We start from the raw sequence: 22,442 nt of genomic DNA on the forward strand, positions 1-22,442 counted from the left end.
GAATGTTTGCAGCACATTTGGAATGGAGATGTCCTCTTCATCTAAAGGAAATTCCCCCAGTGTTCTTATGTGTATGTACTTAACATTTCAATGAATCCACTGGCAGGATCTAGAAGCTTGTTCTTCTCAATGTGAGGGTGTTTAATTCTCAGTTTAAGCTATCTGAGAAGTGAAATAGGTACTATCACTTTCTAATGTAAATCCTTTATGACCTGAAGATCCAAACTAGGATAATAAAGCTAAGCAACACCAATGGACATATTTAGTATGAAAGCAAAGTTTAATCGTAACCAAAAAATATCTATTTACAAACACCATTAGCTGTACAATTTATTCTAAAAAAATGGAAATTCTTCCCCTTTTAAAAAATGTGCTTGTACCCATACCCCAAACATGGTGGCTTCATCAGCTCCCTGGGAATCAGCTGGATTTACTTTGCACAATCTTTTGTTGATTCTCAAGACATTCCTTCAGCTTGTCTTCTGTTAATGTTAACCTTTGTTCAAGAATGGAAACAGTCTGAAAAATGAGAAAGTCAACATAAGAAAGGTGTTGCAAGAATAGTTATTTAAGAATGCAATGCCAAGAATAAATTTTTAAGTATGAAATTACTGCGACTTCTGATTAAGTGTGCACATTAGGTTGTGTTGTGTATAATATTAAAGCATATAGGCCCATTTTCTGGCTAACAGAAACACATCATACAAACAATAAAAACCAAATAAGGATACTAATTTTTTTAAAAGTATCTAAATTAATGCCCAAGATGTTGGTAAAGCAGACTGGTAAGAAAATTTGTTGCACCGCATTAGGTCTGTTACCTTCTTGATGAATTCTATGTGAAAAGAATTCAAAGACAGCCGTGTTAGTCTTTAGAATCAGTATGTAGAGAGATCTTGTAGCATTTTTGAGACTAAGCGAAAGAAGTTGGCAGCATGAACTTTTGTAGACTTCAGTCTACTTCCACTCCTCTAAATGCATCTGAGGAAGTAGACTGAATTCTACAAAAGCTCATGCTGTCAACTTCTTTCTTTTAGTTAGGGGCTAAACAGACCAACCAAAAGTGCCAGTGTTGGGGTGGAGTGGGGGCATGGCGACTGCACATTATGGTGCTCCTTTGGGGCAGTGTTCAGATGATGCATTCCAAAAGGAGTGCTGGAAATGCCACCACAGCAGCAAAGGCACACTTTGCTGCAGTCTCAATCCGGTACACAAAGGATTGGCCTGACTCCCCTCCTTTGGGGACGTCTCTTTTGCCCCTTAGTCTCAAAGGTGCTACAAAATCTCTCTACTTATGTGAAAAGAAGTGTGGCGTGTGACTTATAATTGCATACTAGCTAAAGGTCTACCAAGTCTAATGGGAAGGGAAGGAAAACTGTAATCCTTCCCCTCACCCCTATTCACTGAGATAATTTCTTTGGATAGAATACAATCCATGGAAAGCTCTATTTTATCATCTGCCCTGCTTCTTAAAATTAAATATAGTTTTCAGTTCAAATCACATTCCCAACCCAGAAGATGCATTTGGTACAGAGAAGGTCCGTGTTATCCAGACATCTGCTCTGAGAAGGGAGGCTGTTTTGAAAACTGTCCCTCTCCTGCAATACAAGGGCAACACTGAGGAGGAAGGGAAGGGACTACTTTTCATAGCTCCATGCTCACAATTTCCGCCTCCCCATGGCAGCATTATTCCATGTGGCATTTTACTTTTTTAAAATAAATTTTATTTCTTACCAAAAAAAGGCAGAAAACAATAACAAATACAAACAAAAACAAGCTAAAAATACTGTACAAATCCTTAAAAACCAACTTCAAAGATTCAAGGTTACATGGAATATAAAAGGGAAACATTACATAAAACAGGAATGGACTCAGAACACAGAGATCCCTTCTTTGTACCAGTTTGATCATCAAAAGGGAATCATATTACAAAAGAAGACCACTTCTGCTCCAATGTTATTGAGATAAGATATAAGTGGGGACCATCGTTCTTCAAAAAGCAGAGAAAGATTCCACCCTTGCAACCTTCTAGATTGTTCAGTGAGCTGTTCCACAAACCAAACATTCCAATATCGAGACCACCAATCAGTCATATTGACCTTTCTAGTTTTCCAAGCCTGGCAATTTCAATCTTCAATGCCAACAAAAATGCAACAATATTTTTATTGTGTAATGTCTTGTTTTCATTAGTAAACACTGAAAGCAATAAAAGTTCTGGAGAAGGGACAATTTTTTGATCAGTAATTTCTGAAACTAAGTTTAACTACTGAATGCCAAAATGCAAATACACTTGGACAATCGTACCACATGTGCAGGAAGGTACCTCTATTACTACACCGTCTCCAACAGCACGAGGTGGGGTTCTTAGTAATGCATGCAAGTTGTAGTGGTGTGAGGTACCATCTATGCACAACGTTAAGAGTGGTTTCTTTCAGGGCTATATAATTAGATTTCTATGTGGAGTGTTCCAGATTTTAAGCCACTCTGAATCTGTTATTTGAATGTTTAAATCCATGTGGTGTTTTACTTGACTACATAAAAGGAATGGCAGTATGCTAGTATCTGAATGAAAGCAGATAATGCCTGCTCTCACAGAAAAACAAGGAGGCAGTGAGACCCAAGCTAGCTGATGAGATCTGACACGTCGCCAAAACAAAGCAGTTTGACACCACTTTAAATGTCATGGCTCTATCCTGTAGAATTCTGGGATTAGTAGTTAAATAAAGTATTCAATCTGCTCTGTCAAGAGCACTCTGGTGCTTCTGTAAACTACAAATCCCAGGATTCTGTAGGTTAGAGTCAGGGCAGTTAAAGTGGTGTCAAACGGCTTTATTTCTGCTGTGTGGAATGATGCAATATTGTCATAGTCATGCCCCAATTTATAAACCTTGGGAACCAGCTTTCATAGATGGAAGCATTATAAATCAAGATTATTCAGATCCTGCATTCCTGTACACATTTGAAAATTGTTCTTCACTTCTCCACCTGTATCAAAATTTCTATTTCACTGGCGTGGTAAAGAATCAACCTGGGAGGGGAATACTCTGCAAGACAAGCTGAATAAGTCAAGATAGTGCTTACAGTTGTGGAATTTTAGAAATCAAGCAATAGAATGGCATCTGGTAATAATGGCCTCTTTAATTATCCTTACTCCTCCTATGAATGATAAATCCACATATTTAAAGTGATCATTTAAAAGCCTAGGAAGTTTAGATATATCAGAATGCATATAAACATTAGCTCTTTCAAATTATCTTCTAGGCCCCTCTGCTGGTCATTTTATGGAACTGTCCACAGAAATGTTTTGTTGTGTGCCTTCAAATCATTTCCGACTTATGGTGACTCTAAGCAACCCTATCAAAAATTCCTATGCCACAATTAATAAAGTTGCCACAGGACTTTGTATTTGCTGTCCCATAGCTACAAAAAAAGGAGCTCTGACTAGGGAGCAGGGGTAGGCAACCTTTTTGAGCGGGGGGCCGGGTTGCTGTCCCTCAGAGGGGGGGGGGGGGGGGGGGAGCCAAAAAATAAATAATTTTAAAAATTTTAAAAATTTAAATAAATAAATAAACTGGGACAAATGTAGGACAAAATTTTCAAATGGTGGACACTTTTTTTAAAAAAGTGGAGGACATGTGAAAAAATTTGCTGATTTTTTTAAAAAATGTTAATATAAATGCATGTTTCTGAGGCTTCTATAGACAATTGCCCCTGTGCGCGAGAGGCCAAAGGCCCCGGCGGCAATTGGCGGCAAGACCGGGCTGGGGCCGGTCCCAAGGCCTCGCCGGGCTGCATCCAGCCCGTGGGCCGCAGGTTGCCTACCCCTGCTATGGAGGAATGCACAAGATACCTCCTTCTCCCAGTATATTGATGCTAGAGTCCACTATCAGGAAAATACACCTTAGACACATAAGAAGAGTGAATTCCTTCAGTTCATATTTCTTTAAATGTTACAAACAGTGATGGGCAACTTGGACCTCCAAATGCTTCCACTAAGCAACTTCCACAGTCCCTGTTTACACTGGCTAGGGTGGAGAAGAGTTCTAGGCAAAACCATGGAGGGCCACCTTTTCCAACCAATGTTAACAACAAATAATACAAATGAAGGCCTTTATATTCATGCTATATGCCTTTGTATAAATTAATTAAAGAACTGTAAGAGATCATATAAAAGAAATAAAAGAGATCCACTACACATAAGGCATACAAAACACTTTCTTGAAGCATGGTTTCACACATTTTCAGTGATTCCCCTGATGCACCCTGTATAATAAACCAGTCATTGTTGTTGTACAGTAAACCAGTGATATCACCCCCATATTACAAGCTGGAAAAAGATGCTGCTGCCCTGCAGGAAAAGGATGAATTAATGTTTACAACAGAGCTATGATGTGAAAGCCTTGAGTCTAGCTTCTGATGGATGCCACAACCTCTGTTGTCAGAACAGCCTAAAAGACAAAGGAAGAGGATAGTCCACCATATCAACCTGCAAGAAGGAATGCTGTCATTCAGAGACAACATAAGGAAAACCTTGACTGGTTATGAGCAACCAAGAGACTACTAGCATAAATCACATCTCATGCCAGTGTACAGTTTTTATCTACTATGGGTTCTTTTAAATAACAGGTGGAACACAAATGTTTTAAACAGTCTGGACAATTGGCTGGGCATCAGCATCCTGCTACTTTTGCTTTAACAGTCTGCCTTCATTCTTTTCACTCTAGGCCATATTGAGAAACTGTTCTGATTCTGTTAGAAACACAGGAATGCCACAGACCTATTTTGTGAAATATAGGCTCAGTAAGTTTCTTCCAGGTAACTTTCTTTGGAGTAGTCTTCCTGGTTGGCAAGACTAAAGGATCACAATCACTGAATGCAGTACTACCTAGCTGGACATTCAGCACCAGTGTTTTTCCCCATGATCATGCAGGGCAGGAAGCTGGTATTCATGCGCCATGTTTACTGTTTAGGTCATGAGGCCTTCCAGATGTTTCTGAAGAACAGCTCCCAGCAATCCGTCCCACTGCTTATACTGACTAAAGCCAATAGAAGCTGCAGTCACCTACAAGATCCCCACTTCTAGCTTATATATTATTAATTTATTGACAATAAAATGAAGATTAAGTATTATCTGTCAAATACTTAAAATGTAGTATCTGTGAACCATAATCTTCCACACATATGATTAATGCACAGGAACTACTGCTGAATACTACGAAAGCTTATGCTACCAACTTCTTCTTTTTTCTCAATTAGTCCCAAAGGTACTAAAGCACCCCTTTGCATACTGATCTAGACTTACAGGACTGTATCTTTGAATACAGCTTGGGACTCCACTTTAAAATGAAATATCCCAAAAATTTTTACATTAACTTCTCAAGACTGAGGCCTGGTACAGACCACCCAAAAAGGGCGGTCTGCTGGCACCCTGGTTTGCTCCACGAGGAAGCTGCAGTGGACAAACCACGCAGCTTCCTTGTGGAGCCAAAAGAACCCTCGAAAAGCGGGTTCTTTTTGCGGCACCATAATGACACTGCAGTGCACCAATGGTGCACTCTCAACTTCATTATGGCGCTGCGATGTGCAGATGCTAGGTATCCGTGACATCAAAATGGCAGCACCCATCTGTACAGGGCACTGCCATTTTGACGCATGGTAGTGCTAGGGTTGCAAGGCGTCTGTAAGAAACGCCCCGAGGTAACTCTAGCACATCATCAAGATATGCCACGAGGTCCGTCTGTACTGGGCCAGACTCTTCTTTCAGGGTATCAACATTACTTTAATTTCTGGAATTATTTGACGTTCCATCAAGACTCCCAGAAGTGTTCCATACCTGAGTGAGAACATCAAGTTGTCCCACAATATGCTGAAGGGTACTGGCAAGACTGGCCTCATCCATTTGTTCTTGCTGCCTTCCGACTGTAGTTTCTTGATTTTTTTGTTTATCTGTAACTTCTCCAAAATCCATTTCCAACTGCTGGAAATAAAGAGACACCGTCTACCAGAACCAGATATTTTAAAAAATTATCAAAAACAAACTAATGACAAGAGACATTCAGCTCACACAATATGCAGTAAGGATGTCACACTCAAATAGCACATATGGCAGGAGTGTTGAACTGAACAGAGAAGAAGTGATGCCCAACGCACTCTAAAGAGCTGTACCAGTGCAGTCATCCAATCTGTATACAATAGCCATGAAGGCACCTTAGCAGCAGGGATCACTGAAATGTAAAAATTATGTCTCCAAACCACTCCACTGAACTTTTCCCAGTCCAGCACTTCTTGACTGAATAAAGCCTCTAAAATCAGAACTTTAAAAAATGCAACCAGAACATCTACAAAACAAGAAATTTCCAAACTCTGACTCTTTTAGAATAAATATAAAATTTAGAAGCTTCACAGTGTTATCTAGCATCTATTTTCAACCTGTAGATTGAAGAGCGAGAAAAACATTCCTATGCTAGTTACCAAAGTGCTTCAATAATACTTAACTGTATCTCTATAATACTATATACTCATGTATAAGTCTAGAAATTTAGGTCAAAAAATGACCCAAAAACCCTGAGTCGACTTATCCATGGGTCAATGTATGTAGAGTATCTTAAAACTATCCCCTGGTGAAAAGCAAGAGTATAATCTGTCCTGGAATCACTCACCCTCTCTACTCTCTCATCCATCCAGCCTTACGACTAAGCACATAGAGTTATGTCTGCTGGAATTTTGTAAATTCTTTTACATTGTTTTACTTTGCTACATCCTTTAGATCCTTTGCTATATGCTCCTAAGTTATACCCTCGACTTATGCATGGATCATAGCAAAATCTATAATTTTTGCCCCAAAGGTTGCCCTCAACGTATACATGAGGTCGACTTATAGTCGAGTATATAAGGTAGGTATCAACACACTAATATTTTGATGGGAAATATATAAGTATACATTTGAATCATAGAATCATAGAGTTGGAAGAGACCACAAGGGCTATTCAGTCCAACCCCCTGCCATGCAGGAACTCTCAATCATAGCATCTCCGACAGATGGTCATCCAGCCTCTGTTTAAAGACCTCAAAGGAAGGAGACTCCACTACACTCTGAGGAACAGTGTTCCACTGTCGAACAGCTCTTACTGTCAGGAAATTCCTCCTAATGTAGGTGAATCTCTTTCCTGTAGCTTGCATCCATTGCTCTGGGTCCTATTCTCTGGAGCAGCAGAAAACAAGCTTGCTCCACCCTCAATATGACATCCCTTCAAATATTTAAACAGGGCTATCATATCACCTCTTAACCTTCTCTTCTCCAGACTAACCATTGCCAGCTCCCTAAGTCGTTGCTCGTAGGGCATCGTTTCCAGATCCTTCACTATTTTAGCCACCCTCCTTTGGATATGCTGCGGCTTGTCAACATCCTTTTTGAATTGTGGGGCCCAGAACTGGACACAGTATTCCAGGTGAAGCCTGACCAAAGCAAAATGCACTGGCACTATTACTTCCCTTGATCTAGACACTATACTTCTATTAAAGCAGCCTTAAATTGCATTAGACTTTTTAGCTGCTGCATTACACTGTTGACTTATGTTTACTTTGTGGTCCACTAGGACTTCTAGATCCCTTTCGCATGTAGTCTTATTAAGCCAGGTGTCCCCCATCCTATATCTATGCATTTCATTTTTCCGCTCTAAGTGCACTACCTTACATTTCTCCATGTTGAAATTCATTTTGTTAGCTTTGGCCCAGCTTTCTAATCTGTTAATGAATTTTGAACTCGTCCTCCAGGGCAATAGCTACTCCTCCTAATTTAGTGTCATCTGCAAATCTGATGAACATGCCCCCTCAACATCTGAACAAGAATGTTACTGATACATGCAAATTTATTTAAATTTTAAAATCGTTTTATTTTTATTTTAATTACTCATAACATTGCAAAGGGACCTTGTACCACCTTTGAGACTGAAAGAAAGAAGTTGGTAGCATGAGCTTTCGTAGACTTGAGTCTACTTCCTCAGACGCAGTCTAACAAAAGCTCATGCTACCAACTTCTTTCTTTCGGTTAGTCTCAAAAGTGCTACAAGATCCCTTTGCATGCTGATTTTCCAGACTAACATGGCTATGTTATATCTCATAGGTTACCGTTTCCTGGTCAACTGATTATGCAGTCATCCTTTCCAGGTCACTTCACAAGCATGCTTTCTTTTTCAGTAATTTCTCAGCATTTATCCTCTTGCTCACAGTTCATATGGGTGGAACATAGTAAACCATAGTTCAAATCTTCATTTCAAACTACTTGGCACAAAGGAAAATCTAGGCATTTAGAGAGTCTCCACTGGAATGGATGGAGAATGCAAACACATGCCCAAGAATCTTGGGCCCCATTCACACTACAAAAATAACTTGGTATGAAACCGGGTTATTTCCACGACATTCAGACAGGCCCCAAATCCACCCAATGCCATTTGGGGGGGCACTAAAACCCACTTAACCCAGTGCATTTTGCACCGGGTCCCTTACCATGTTTTTTTTAAAGTGCTGCAGCAATCTGGATATTCAGTAGTATGAGTGCGCTACCGGTTCGATCCGGATCATGTGGGATCATTTCCAGACATGGAGATGCCTCCATTTTGAAATGATCCAGTGCCAGTGTGAATGTCTATCAGGGTTTAAATGCCATGGAGAGATCCGGGCATTTACATCATATTGGAAGCAATACTGCATCACGACAGAGATCTGAATTTCCTCGTGACAAAACATAAGTGTGAATGATCCCTTGGAAAACCTTTTCTCCAGGAGTTGTATTAACCAGCTCTTGAAGTACAATGATGTTTACTGAAGGCACCTATAAGTGGGCTTGTTGCTACTAACTCTTTTCACAGCTTGCAAAGTGTGCTTTGTGTCATCTCAGTTGATAAATGAGCCCTGTAATAAAAGGACTCTGTCAAAATACACAAATGCTTGCCTGTTTTCACCACAATTTAATAGTGGAAAAATCTTAACCAGGAAATGTTTGTCTTTGTTTACCTTTTCTTGTCTGTAAGTTCCAGCTTGCTGAATCTCGCTACTACCAGCATCGATTGGGTTCTACAGGCAAACAAGCCAAAGGTTTGCATTATTCTACAATTTCCCACACCACAATGAACAATTCAAGGCACTTCCCACAAGACTGGCAAAAGTCAGATCTGTATGTGGTACCTTCTTTTGAAACAAAAGAAAACACAAAGCAGTATCCATATGTCCAAGCTGGCAACCCCAAATATTGACTTCTGCACTGCAAGGTACCTTGAAGAATAAGAAGTGAAAAATGTGTGCTTGCAGCATTCACCTCACTCCCAGAATTCTAACATAAGCCATTATGTTTCAACTTCAAAGTCCTTTCCCAAGATTTACTATTTCCCGAAAAAAACTTTCAGCTGTCTGTTTGGAGCAGGAGAAGAGCAGCTGCACTGTAAATACAGGGAGTAGAATGAGAGGAGAGCCAAGCTCATGAAAGGACTGGCTTTTTCATAATGTTCATCTGATCCATCATCACTTTGTTTTATTCCCTCCGAAGTATGCCTTTCTCACTCTGATGTCCATTATTTCCAACCAAGGTAGATAGAATTCTCAGACTATCCCAGTCAAGGATTGGCAGCTCAGAGCCTCCAGATGTTCTTGGATAAAACTCCCATCATGCTGGCTACAACTGATGGGATTTACAGTGTGACAAAATCTGGAGAGTCACCAACCCTGTGCTAAATCAAAGACAAATGCACATGTACTTATTCTGGGAGAGTGCAGCTTACTCACTGGTTACCTAGCCAAAGGGAAGGAAATTAAATTCAAGATGCTTTGTGAGAACCTGCTTGCAGCCAAGAAACAAAATTCTAAATAGATGGAGTGCGGTTCTTATAGTATCTCCTCCCTGAGCGGTCAACCAAGAAGGGCAAGGGTCGAGAGGGCATGTCGTCTTCTTCACGCAACCAAGGAGCTTGTCAACGTCCTCGGTATTCACAAATTCAAAACGATCCAGAATAACCTTGCTACCAGAGTCACTGGATACCTCTGCTATAGGTTCTGTCTGAAGGCTGGCATCGAGATCAGCCCTTATTTGAGAGACTTTATAAGTAGGCCCTAGATAAGTTCCTTTGATGTTAAGCTATAAATTTCAGAATTCTCCAGCCAGCATGGCCAATGGCCATGCTGACTGATGAATTTGAGGCGGAATCTCTACCTCCTGGAGTAACTTTTCCAGGCTCTATATATACCCCAGTGCCACTTAGTGGCATCACTAACGTAGGCAGGATAACAAAATACATGAACAAATCCCTCCTATGAAACATTGTGATACATACTGTATAGAAAGTCCATGGATAATGTCATGTGTGAAAAGCAGCATATGTATTTTTTTTAAAAAACTGAACCCAAAAGAAACAGAATTCTAAAAAAAAACAACTCTGTCTATGGCGCGTTACAGACCGCCCCTTTGGGGTGGCCCATAGGCGCACCTTTCCCCGCCGAATCGGGGCCTCAGCGGCCAGAGCGACAGCCGCTGAGGCCCCGATCCGCCGCTTTCCGGGCTGCGGGGAAGCGGCAAAGGCCCCTTCCCCGCAGCCTGGAAAGGGGTGTCCTTGGGACTTCAAGCCCCAAGGACACCCCGCGTGCGTAGAGAGAAGGAGAAAGGGGCCGTTTGGCCCCTTTCTCCCTTGGAGCTCTTGGCGCAGCCGTCTAAAGGCTGCGCCCAGCGGACCAAACCAGGAAGGAGCTCCGAAACGGAGCTCCTTCTGGGGTTGCGGAAAGGGTGCCCTAGGCGCCCTGCCGCAACCCCAATACGTCACAACCGCGCCGCCTCGTTTGGAGGCGGCGCGGTCGTGACGTATCAATGGTGGCGGCCGTGCAGAACGGCCGCCGCCATTTTGTGCGCGCACAGTGCGCACTAGGGTTAGGGCAGTGCAGAAGCACCGCCCTGTCTTAAGCCTAGTACGCGCTCCGCGCATACTTTAAGCCCGTGTATAACGGGCCTATGCTAAATTTAGAGAAAAGAAAGATAGGAATAACTATACTGCTGAGTATTTCATTTCAGGGACAATTGTTAGGCAAGATGTGTTTAAAATAAAACAGAAGACAGACCATAGCCATCTATGATATCAACTCACCAAGCTGTTAAAAGCACCAATCGCATTCATACTATGCTTCCGAGTTTTTAATAGATCAGTATAATCAGCAGCATCAAAGTTTGTCTTCCATACCATTACCTGCAAAATAAAGTCAGTCAGGAGCAGCTGCATGCATGCAATGACTGATAATTGTTTGGAAATCCCTCAAAAGATTGGAAATACTTCTTTGCTAGAATAAAAGTATTTCAATTAAATTTTGCCAATATTTAAATGAATATTTCTGAACGGGATTTGCCACATTCTGGAAGTCACTTCCTATTTTAATAAAGACCTCTGCTTGGCTTAAGTGTGGCAAAAATGAATGCACTTTTTCACACATAGCTTCTTGCATTTTCAGATCAGCTGGGCTATTGAACCTCCATGTTCCTCTCGCTTGTCATGCTAGATCTACAAATGTCAGGATAGGACTCCCCCTGCAGCAGTGTTGCAATTTACAGAACAAGCCCACCATGAGATATGTCTGTTCTGACACCAAGTTAATACATTTGTTTTACCAATTTTTTAAAATTGCATTTTTTGGTATTTTGCTGGTTGGTCCTGGCTGTATAGTGGACCCTTCTTATCAGCAGGCTAGCGATCTGTGGATCTGGCTACCCATTGATCACCACACCCGTATTATTAAATGGTGGTATACACATGCAGATTCACTGTTGCTTCCACACACAAATTCCCAACACTGAATTGTGTGTGTGTATGTAATAATAATAATAATAATAATAATAATAATAATAATAATAATAATAATAATATAAAACTGTTTTGGCTTTTTTCCATTTGCAAGGGGGATGGATGGGGTGGAACCAACCCCCCCCTCACGGATGGGAATGGTCCAGTGTAATACAAATTTATCTTGCACTTTCCTTTGAACATTTTTACACATAGGCAGTTCAAGCATTTTCTAAATCCTATGAAATGGCTAATATGTAAACAAATTCTAATCTTGTGGAAGAGGCAACTTGAAAAACATGGAGAACAGTTTCTAAGTCTCAAGATTATTACCCATTTAGATCTAGAAATATCACCAGCAATTTTTGTCATTCAGTTGGCTGGAAAAACCCATCGGAAAAGTGTCTTCCTACCTCTAGAAAAAACATGGTAAAGATCCAGCAGTCACCTCCACTGTTGAAATAAGACATGGTTACACTGAATTAGTTTCCTGGCACTTTCTTTGCTGGCTATTGTACCTGCATTCAGTACTCTGTTGAATACAGGCATTGTAGGACAACCCACAGTAGTAGACTCTGATGATGATGAAAGATAACAGCTGAATGACGCTAATGTGGTGATGGAATGCCATATTTCATCTCTAGTGTATTGTTACAAACAATTTATTAGATAGAATTTAGATACCTGCTCATCAAACCCTCCCGAGGCAAAGAAGTCTCCTGTTCTTGAAAAAGAAACACAAGTAGCTGATCCCTATAATGACAAAAGAGCAAATGATATTGTATAGATTAAGCAAACTAAAACATATGTGTTGAAACTTAGCTGATGTGAGGGTGGAGGGGTGCTTTTCAAATTATCTACTGAAATATTTATAACCTGTCCCAAGTTTATACAAATGAATATTGGTTAAAAATATCCAGTATTCATTTGGGCCATGTAAAGATAACCAGGGTATAAATATAAAACCATGTACAGTGGATCCTTGTTACACGCTGGGGTTTGGTTCCAAGATCCCCCGTGTATAACAAAATCCGTGTATGCTCAAGTCCCATTAAGTATAATGACATAGCAAAATGGTGTCCCTAATAAAAAATGGAACATCAAGGTAAATTTATACTTTTTTGGAACATTTTCAAACCGTGTATGCTTGAATCCGTGTATAAAAAATCCGTGTATAAGAAGGGCCGACTGTAAAACATAAAATAATTTTAAAAGGTATACATACAGCCAGAACACTTTCCCCAGCCTTATAAGTAAGGTCACAAAAAATTACTAGTCTGCTAGGAACTGTCAGAGAAAGACAGGAGAGCTGGGTACTTCCCCCCCCCCCCCGTGACTGCCCACAGGTGAGGCATCAGAACATATGGCAACCTTAAAGCCAACAGTGGCTTGGAGTCTATGTGAGAGGTCCGCTATATGAACTTGTCCATTAAGAAAAGCCATGGAGAAGCTGATTGTGTATCCACCAGTAAAATTTATTAGGGTTGCAGATATAAGGCAGAGCCTTTCCTATGGTGACTCCATCACCATTGAACACTCCTCCACAGATAACACACCCCAGTCCCCATCTGACTATTTCTAAATAGGTCTTAAATATATACTTTTAAATAGATAGCCAGTAAGGCTGGCGTTTTCACTACTGTTCTTTTAAGAAATGTATTGGTCACCTGGGCAGCCAAGCGGTTTGAGCAGGGTACTAAGGCCCAGTATGCTTTGCACCGGCCTAGGGCCAAAAGTAGGGTTTTGTAGGGCCGAGCATTCGCATGTGCCCAGCCCTATAATCGGTGTGCCATGATAATGTGTGCCCATCTATATGGAGATGAGCCATTGTTGTGTGCAAGGGTGCCAATGGCGCCATGAGTGGGAGGTGTCTCAAGAAACCAGGATGGATGACTAAGGAACTTTCAACTGAGCTAAGTTTTAAATGGAACATGTATAAGAAATGGAAAAGGGGGGAAATCACGAAAAAGGAATTCAATGAAATAGCAGGCATGTGTAGGGGTAAAGTCAGAAAATGTGAAGCACAGAATGAACTCAGGCTTGCTAGAGAGGTTAAAAACAACAAAAAGGGCTTCTTTGGATATGTCTGCAGCAAAAGGAAGAAGGAAATGGTAGGGCCACTGCGTGGAGAAGATGACAAAATGTTAACAGGGGACAGAGAAAAGGCAGAATTACTCAACACCTTCTTTGCCTCAGTCTTCTCAGAAAAGGAAAAGGGTGCTCAACCTGAGGAAAATGGAGCAGAGGACAGAAAAGGGGAATTTCAGCACAGAATAAGTAAAGAGATAGTACAGGAATACCTTCTTAATCTAAATGAATTTAAGTCTCCAGGACCAGATGAACTACATCCAAGGTTATTAAAAGAACTGGCAAATGTAATATCGGAGCCACTGGCAATAATCTTTGAAAACTCCTGGAAAACAGGAGAAGTCCCAGCAGACTGGAGGAGGGCAAACGTTGTTCCCATCTTCAAAAAGGGGAAAAAAGAGGATCCCAACAATTACCATCCAGTTAGTCTGACATCAATACCAGGAAAGATTCTAGACATTAAACAGAGAGTCTGTGAACATCTAGAAAGCAATGCCATAATCACAAAAAGTCATGGGTTTCATGCCAGACAAATCTGATCTCTTAGTTTGATAAAATTGCCAGCTTGGTAGATGAAGGGAATGCTGTGGATATAGTATACAGTGGACCCTTGTTATACGCTGGGGTTTGGTTCCAAGATCCTCCGTGTATAACAAAATTAGTGTATGCTCAAGTCCCATTAAATATAATGACATAGCAAAATGGTGTCCCTTATAAAAAATGGAAAATCAATTTATGACATTTGGAATAGATACTTTTTTTTTAACATTTTCAAACTATGTATACTTGAATCTGTGTATAACAAATCAGTGTATAAGAAGGGCTGAATGTATCTTGATTTCAGTAAGGCCTTTGACAAGGTTTCCCATGACATTCTTGCAAACAAGCTTGTAAAATGTGGGCTAGACAAGGTAACTGTTACATGGATTTGTAATTGGTTGACCGGACGAACCCAAAGGGTGCTCAATAATGGCTCCTTTTCATCCTGGAGAGAAGTGACCAGTGGGGTCCCACAGGGGTCTGTCCTGGACCCAGTGCTATTCAACATCTTTATCAATGACTTGGATGACAGAATTGGGGCATACTTATCACATTTGCAGATGACACCAAATTAGGAGGAATAGCTAATATTGCAGAGGACAGGATCAAAATTCAAAATGACCTGAACAGATTGGAAAGCTGGGCCAAAGCCAACAAAATGAAATTCAACATGGAGAAATGTAAGGTACTGCACTTAGGGCGGAAAAATAAAACGCACAGATATAGGATGGGGGACACCTGGCTGAATGAAACTACATGTGAAAGGGATCTAGGAGTCCAAGTAGACCACAAGTTGAACATGAGTCAACAGTGTGATGTGGCAGCTAAAAAGGCCAATGCAATTTTAGGCTGCATCAATAAATGTATAGTGTTTAGATCAAGAGAAGTAATAGTGCCACTGTACTCTGCTTTGGTCAGGCCCCACCTGGAATATTGTGTCCAGTTCTGGGCACCACAATTTAAAAAGGATGTTGAGAAACTGGAGCATGTCCAAAGGAGGGCAACTAAAATGGTGAAGGGTCTGGAAACGATGCCCTATGAGGAATGACTTAGGGAGCTGGGGAAGTTTAGCATGGAGAAGAGAAGGTTAAGAGGCGATATGATAGTCCTGTTTAAATATTTGAAGGGATATCATATTGATGAGGGAACAAGCTTGTTTTCTGCTACTCCAGAAAACAGGACCTGGAACAATGGATGCAAGCTGCAGGAAAAGAGATTCTGCCTCAACATTAGGAGGAACTTCCTGACAGTAAGGGCTGTTTGACAGTGGAACACACTCCCTCAGAGTGTAGTGGAGTCTCCTTCCCTGGAGGTCTTTAAACAGAGGCTGGATGGCCATCTGACGGGTATGCTTTGATTGAGATTTCCTGCATGGCAGGGTGTTGGACTGGATGGCCCTTGCGGTCTCTTCCAACTCTACGATTCTATGATTCTATCTATCTATCTGTCTATCTATCTATCTGTATCTTCAACCTCAGAATCTTCAACAAAATTATTTCTCCTTTTTGGAGGCCTTCAAAGATCTTGAATAGAAATATCAAAGTGTTTCATCAAACCAACTGTCATACATAATTATTTGTAGCAGATACAGTTTAGAAATGAACACTCAAATATAGTATACCCTTTTGCAGAGGTTTTAATGACCACTCAAAAGTGGCTCAGTGTTGGAACATTTTGTTTCTGTGTAAGACAAAATGTCAGCAATAGATCCATGTATTCACTCCAAGCTTTGCTTGTATTTCAAGAGGAAAAGTATTCCATAAACCAAAACACTCAGGATGCAACCACAGTATACCAAATTCTGCAGATGCAAATGTCAGCAGAGAGTTAAACTCCATCACCCTAACAGTCATTCAGACATGAAGAGTAAGCATCTCTATAATTAAAGAGAGCAATGTAAACTTGGCAGTCTCCCTCATGTAAACTAAAGTTAATCAGCTGGTAATTAATTTCTTGGACACCAATAGTTACGTCAAAGCCTATCTAAGGAATCCATGACTTCTCTCATGAGTAATTGTCCTAGAGCTCCAGTCAGCTATCAGAATAAGAAGCAAATCTCAGCCAAGGAGTGTCTTCAGAAGAAATATGTAAATTACAAAAGTTAACAAACTGATCATCTGGGTGACTTAAGATATCCCAGAGACTTGACACTTGAAATAAAAATATTTGCATGTTTAACACTTTTTTCATCTATAGTCATTAAGTTAGATTTAGAAATAGTTTCAAAAAGGCACAACAAGGAAGATGTCTTTTAGTAAATATGGCCCACCTAATGAACATATGCAAGTGTCTCAGGACTCTCCAATTATTCAGAATAATTTTTTAAAAAAAAAATATGCTTAGGAGTTTTCTGGAAGATGCAAGAATGGAATGGGAATGGGAATATACACTGTACCACATACTTTGGGAGTATAGGTAAGGAACAAGTGCTCCATCCCAAAGTCATTGCAGAAAATTTCAGTGTCTTTTCTTTCTCCATTTATAAGCTATGATACAGCAAGGCTCACTGACCTGCTTACAGTCTAAACTCTAGACTGAATATTCTCTGAACTGGTGCCCCCTGTTAGGAAACTTTGAACCAGAGAGAGTCCATTAATTTTTAAAAGACAAGTAAAGATGGTGACTGTATATAAGTGAGCAACTTTCATTGCAATCATTGGGGGAAAAAGAAACTACCACCTTAAAAACAAGGCAAAAAGAATAAAGGAACGAAGTTGTCATCTTCACTTGCTTTCTAGTTAACAAGGAGAAAAGCGGGTAACCTCCCACAGGTAGCAAGTTATCCTGCTGAGAGAACAACACAGAGAAGGTGCTAGATCTCATAAAAGCCATTTGTTCCATGGATGGTGGGGACACTGAGTAAGTCTTTTGAGAAAATTTCAATGCTTCAGACACTTAATACTGAGGAAAGCATGTACTTTGAAATATATGCAGCTCAAGTCATATTGGATATTACAAGTTAAAATCTGAACCATTTATGAACATCAAATTTTAATCAGTTTATATCAGTATCTATAGGGGACACATAAAACACAGTAAAAATCATACTGCCAACACAGATGTGGCATGAGAACAAGACTCTGAGGCGCAGATCCTCATGGACCCTTAAGACATTTACAAGATTTTTAATCTTCCTATAAATGCAGGGACTGTCCCCTTTTAGCTTCTAAAAGTAGGCAAGGGCCACAAAAATTCACCGCAACTGGGATCTCCAGAACTCCAGCTCCCAGGTCTGACTACTCTTTTTTTCTCATTCGTCTTTACTTCATACACAAAACAAGGTATGGTCCCTGGAATGTTCTCCCAGAGGCAAGTTTATATATGATCTGTTTCTTACCTGAAATATTTCCACATAGGTTTTTAAAAGTGTCTATGCCAACATGCACATCAAGTTTGAAAACTGTATTTCTTGTCTGTAATTACAGATATATAAGCAAACCACTACACATGCTGTAGTGTACATAAATATTGATGTAGAATATGTACACAGAAATTTGCTAGGTCTGCACAAACCACCCATTTATTTCTCCTCACCTGGTGACTGTGAAGTGTATATAGCAGCCTCCCCTCTAGTAAATCCAATATTTTTAGAGTTGAATCATTGGAAGCAGTAATGAGGTAATTTCCAGAGGAGTGAAAGGACAGACAATTCACAGAAGCACTGTGCACTGGAGTTGGGAAGGGGGGGAAGAAAAGGATAAAAAATGAATATAAATGCAAATTACCACTATGGATTGAGATGAAAAAGTTAGAAACTGAAGCAGAAAGATGAGTAAGTATCAAAAAAATTCAATACAGGATGCAGAAAGTCTGTTTTTCTACTCATGACTTTTCCAAGCAACCTCAGAAAACTGGCAATAATTTCTACACTGACAAATGGTTCTGTCTCAAACGTTTTCAAGGTCCAAAGTAAATGGAATTTTTAAAAAATTAAGAATAAAATAAATAAATAAATAAATAATAAAAATGCATACTCTAATTGTTTTCACAAAGTGAGAAACAAAAATTCAAGGCATGTACTGCATTCAAACAAGATGCAAACATTAAGATAGAGCCAGTTTTAGTAATACAACTAGCCTGGAGTCCTGCTCAGAATGTATTTGTTTCTCCTGTAATTTTTCTCTTCCTCCTCTAGCAATCTTTTCATTACAGAGTCCTCTTTCCTGATTTTTAATTACTGTGCCTATAATAAATGCCACTGTACGTTTAAAGCCAACCACTCTAAATCAAAGATTTGCAATCAGATGAGAGCAGCCCCTTCTGATGTTTGAAAGCTGTTAGACAGATAAGTGGCAGTAGACAGACAGAAGGATCAAGGAAGCCAACTGTATATTAACAGTGAATTATTTATTTTGCTTGAAAATCCAGGCATACACTTAACAAAAGATACTTCTTGATCGTGTTGCTTACCTTGATAATGCTGGAGAAGCCTGTTCATCCTAACATCCCATACCTTCACTGTGTTGTCTGTGCCAGCTGCAGCAATACATGTACCACTAGGGTGAAAGTCCACATGAGGTACAAACCTGTACAGAATACAGTGTAAAAGTAAAACTCTTCTGTTTTGAAGAAAAGTGAAATGTACTGTTCCAAACCAGAAGTGAAAAATACTTGTTGCTTATATGATCTTGTGAACTAGTATGTTACTTCATAATAGTATATCAAAGAAAATATTTTTCAAGATAGATACTGAACATCTGTTGTTGTAAATGTTGTGTGCCTTCACGTCGTTTCCAACCCTATAATGGGGTTTTCTTGGCAAGATGTGTTCAGGAGGGTTGCCTTTGTCTCACTCGGAGGCTGAAAGTGTGTGACTTGCCTAAGGTTACCCAGTAGCTTTCTAGGGTCTGTAGGTCAATTCCAATTTTCTGTAATAGTAATGTCACCATGAGACTTTACAATGGGAGACTTTGAAACATAGCCTCCCTGCTGCATCCTAGCACTCAAAAACATTTTGGGCCCTTGGAAAGGGTGCGATAGTCGCAGCTCTGCAGCTTTAAAGCACTCCTTTGGTGCTACCCTGTGTAAACACAGCACCACAGCACCAGAGGAGCGCCGCGTGTCATGTGGAGAGGTGTGCAGTGTCATGCCACCATGGGGATGGAATCAGGGCATGCGTCATATGGTCACCACGCCCAGACTCCACCCCCAGGCTGACCTTAATGGACAATCTACAGAGCCCCTATATTTCAGAGGAAGGAGCTGGCAAGAACACCTCTGAACATTCCTTGCCTCTGAAAACTCTATGACAGTGATGGCGAACCTATGGCACGAGTGCCAGAGGTGGCACTCAGAGCCCTCTCTGTGGGCACATGTGCTGTCGCCCCAGCACAGAGTTTGCCAGAGTTTGTTACTAGAAAGCCAGAGGGACATGGCACTTTGCAATTAATAAATGGTTTTTGGGTTGCAGTTTGGGCACTCAGCCTCTAAAAGGTTCACCGTCACTGCTCTATGAAATTCATGGGGCCATCATACGTTGACAGGACATTTGAAGGCAGGTACATACACACACCATATAAGAGTGCAAGTTTACAAAATTGCAACACAAGATTCTATTTCAATCTGTTATGTTTAGTCAAATAGACCCAAAAGAATGGACTGCTCTACAGCAAAGATGTTTTGAAAACAATTGCATCCTCTATCTGCAGAGCTTCTTCAAATAAACAAGAACCCTAATTATATAGAGGCTTTCCCCTTCAGAAGCAACTCTCTACATGAGAAGAGTGACAAAAGAGGAGACAAAGCATCTCTTAGGGTGTTGATTTAAACCCTTTTTCTGAATGCCTGAATAAGTTTGCAGAAGATACAGAATGCTATGATAGACTTGAGACAAGTTTTCAGATACTTTTCAGAAACAGGTAAAATTCGAAGAACCTGTACTGATACTTACCCTCCATGCTCACAGAAAGAGTGTACACATTCTCTACTTGCTTTATCCCAAAGTTTGATAGTTTTGTCATCGCTAGATGATACAATTAATCTTCCATCAGGAGAAAATCTAAAAGACATGCATCTATTTAACTACAAGATACATCCTGGTTACCTATAGCAACAAGATGATAATATTTTCAGAAGCAAATAGCTAACAACACATTTGTGCTGAAGTAATAGGCTTATGACAACAAACCCAGCACACATGCCAGCATTGTTTCAATACCTGTGAATATAATCAGAGCAATGCTCCAAAGTATTCTCCATGTGTCAACAATTTTTACAAGATATTGAAGAAAATCAAAAGTAGTAGTGCAAAAATATTGTTCCCTAAATTTTGTATGAAAGTTTGTAGACCAAAATCCTAAGTATTTTTGGTACTAACAATTAGAACAATAGTGCAATCCTATACGTTTACTCAGAAATAAGTTTTGTTACATTCAAAGGGACTTAGGCCCTTATCACACATGAAAATTGGAACTCCAATCCAAAGCCATTCCAAAGGGAAGGGAAGTAGATTCAATTCAAATCTAAGCCAATTCACGTGATTAATTATCACATGTGAAGAGCGAAATTGTGGTCATTCCTGAGGCAAAGCTGAGCGGAAGCAACATAAGTGATCATAACATGCGGATTCAACAATTTGAATTGGCACCCTTGCACATGCTCAGTGAGATTGCTTCGCATTTCTTCTTCCCTTCTATTTTATTCTATTTTTATTGTATTTCAACAACTCCCGCCATGTATGGTCTCGAGTATGGGTACGTGAGTATGGTGTCTAAATATACATATATTCACATACACACACACATATGTATATGTGTGTGTGTGTGTGTGTGTGTGTATGCATATATATATAAATATATATGTATACACATAGATATACATACATGTATATACATACATATATACATGCATATATATATATATATACATACATGTGTGTATATATGTACATACACACATATACATATATACACACACACACACACACACATATATATATATATTGGAGAAGGAAGCAGGACGGAGGGGGCAAACGGAGACAACATTGGGGTGGCAGAAGAGGGAGGAAAAGGAGGAGGAGGAAGCAGAAGGACGGAGGGGGAAACGGAGGCAAGATCAGGGTGACAGAAGTGGGAGGAAGAGGAGGAGGAGGAAAGAGAAGGACAGAGGTGGTAAACGTAGGCAAGATTGGGGTGACAGAAGAGGGAGGAAGAGGAGGAGGTGGAAGCAGAAGAACGGAGGGGGCAAACAGAGGCAAGATTGGGCTGAAAGAAGGAGGAGGAGGTGGAAGCAGAAGAACGGAGGGGGCAAACGGAGGCAAGATCGGGGTGACAGAAGAGGGAGGAAGTGGAGGAAGCAGAAGGACAGAGGGGGCAAATGGAGGCAAGAGTACCGGAAGCAAATGATGCAAAATGGCAGTGCGGCATCATGGGAAATGTGGCACCTTGGAAGTTGTAGGGGGTGTACCAGGACCGAAGCAAAGTTGCATTCCACACCAAGGCCAATTCGAATTGACCCTGGAAAAAGATTTGTGAATTCGCTAGTTCACCAAATTCACCTACCTATGGAGTGACTTTGGATTGACTTAGGTTCGGGCTCGGAATGACTCCGCATAGACAGCAATTGCATGTGATAATCTATCATGTAATAACGTGAATTCCCATGATTGGGTCCGGAATGGCTTCAGATTGGAGTTCCAAAAATCGTCATGTGATAAGGGCTACTGTCTAAAGTAAATTGTGTGTGAATGACTACAGCCTAAAGGTCTTCAGAAGAACACAGTAATAATACCCACTACTGAAAATCTGACTACTTATTTGGAAAATGAAAGCTCTTGAAGGGGAGAAGGACAAAACACCCATTGATCTCATCCTCCACTCGGCTGACTTTAGACACAGGAGAAATGCAAAAGCATCATGTTTACAGAGATTGATTTATTCCACGTCTAGTAGAATAAAATAGAGGAAACTATAAGATGTCTAAGTAATAGATGATAATTGTTTATTGTACTAACAGAAGATTCAGATAAATGTCAGGGGTCTCTAATCACAGCATGGGACAGTAAAA

General features: G+C 40.4%; 1 protein-coding gene across 4 annotated transcripts in view; it reads right to left on the minus strand.

The window, feature by feature from the left end:
- Positions 1-273: 273 nt before the first annotated feature.
- POC1A (POC1 centriolar protein A) overlaps positions 274-22,442 on the minus strand; it is a 30,901-nt gene continuing 8,732 nt past the window's right edge. For 2 of the 4 annotated variants that reach the window (XM_042454504.1, XM_042454502.1), the window contains exons 5-12: positions 20,329-20,436; positions 18,849-18,964; positions 17,973-18,106; positions 12,495-12,563; positions 11,124-11,222; positions 9,013-9,072; positions 5,834-5,977; positions 274-519 (exon numbers count right to left, since the gene is read on the minus strand). In XM_042454504.1, coding sequence (XP_042310438.1) covers positions 421-519; positions 5,834-5,977; positions 9,013-9,072; positions 11,124-11,222; positions 12,495-12,563; positions 17,973-18,106; positions 18,849-18,964; positions 20,329-20,436 — 829 coding nt within the window. In that variant the 3' untranslated portion in view covers positions 274-420. Of the gene's footprint in view, positions 520-5,833; positions 5,978-8,505; positions 8,911-9,012; positions 9,073-11,123; positions 11,223-12,494; positions 12,564-17,972; positions 18,107-18,848; positions 18,965-20,328; positions 20,437-22,442 lie in introns of those variants that run through there. The other 2 variants (XM_042454503.1, XR_006102460.1) reach the window with 2 other exon arrangements.

The sequence above is a fragment of the Sceloporus undulatus genome, chromosome 2, assembly GCF_019175285.1.
Source record: "Sceloporus undulatus isolate JIND9_A2432 ecotype Alabama chromosome 2, SceUnd_v1.1, whole genome shotgun sequence".
NCBI classification, from domain to species: Eukaryota; Metazoa; Chordata; class Lepidosauria; order Squamata; family Phrynosomatidae; genus Sceloporus; species Sceloporus undulatus.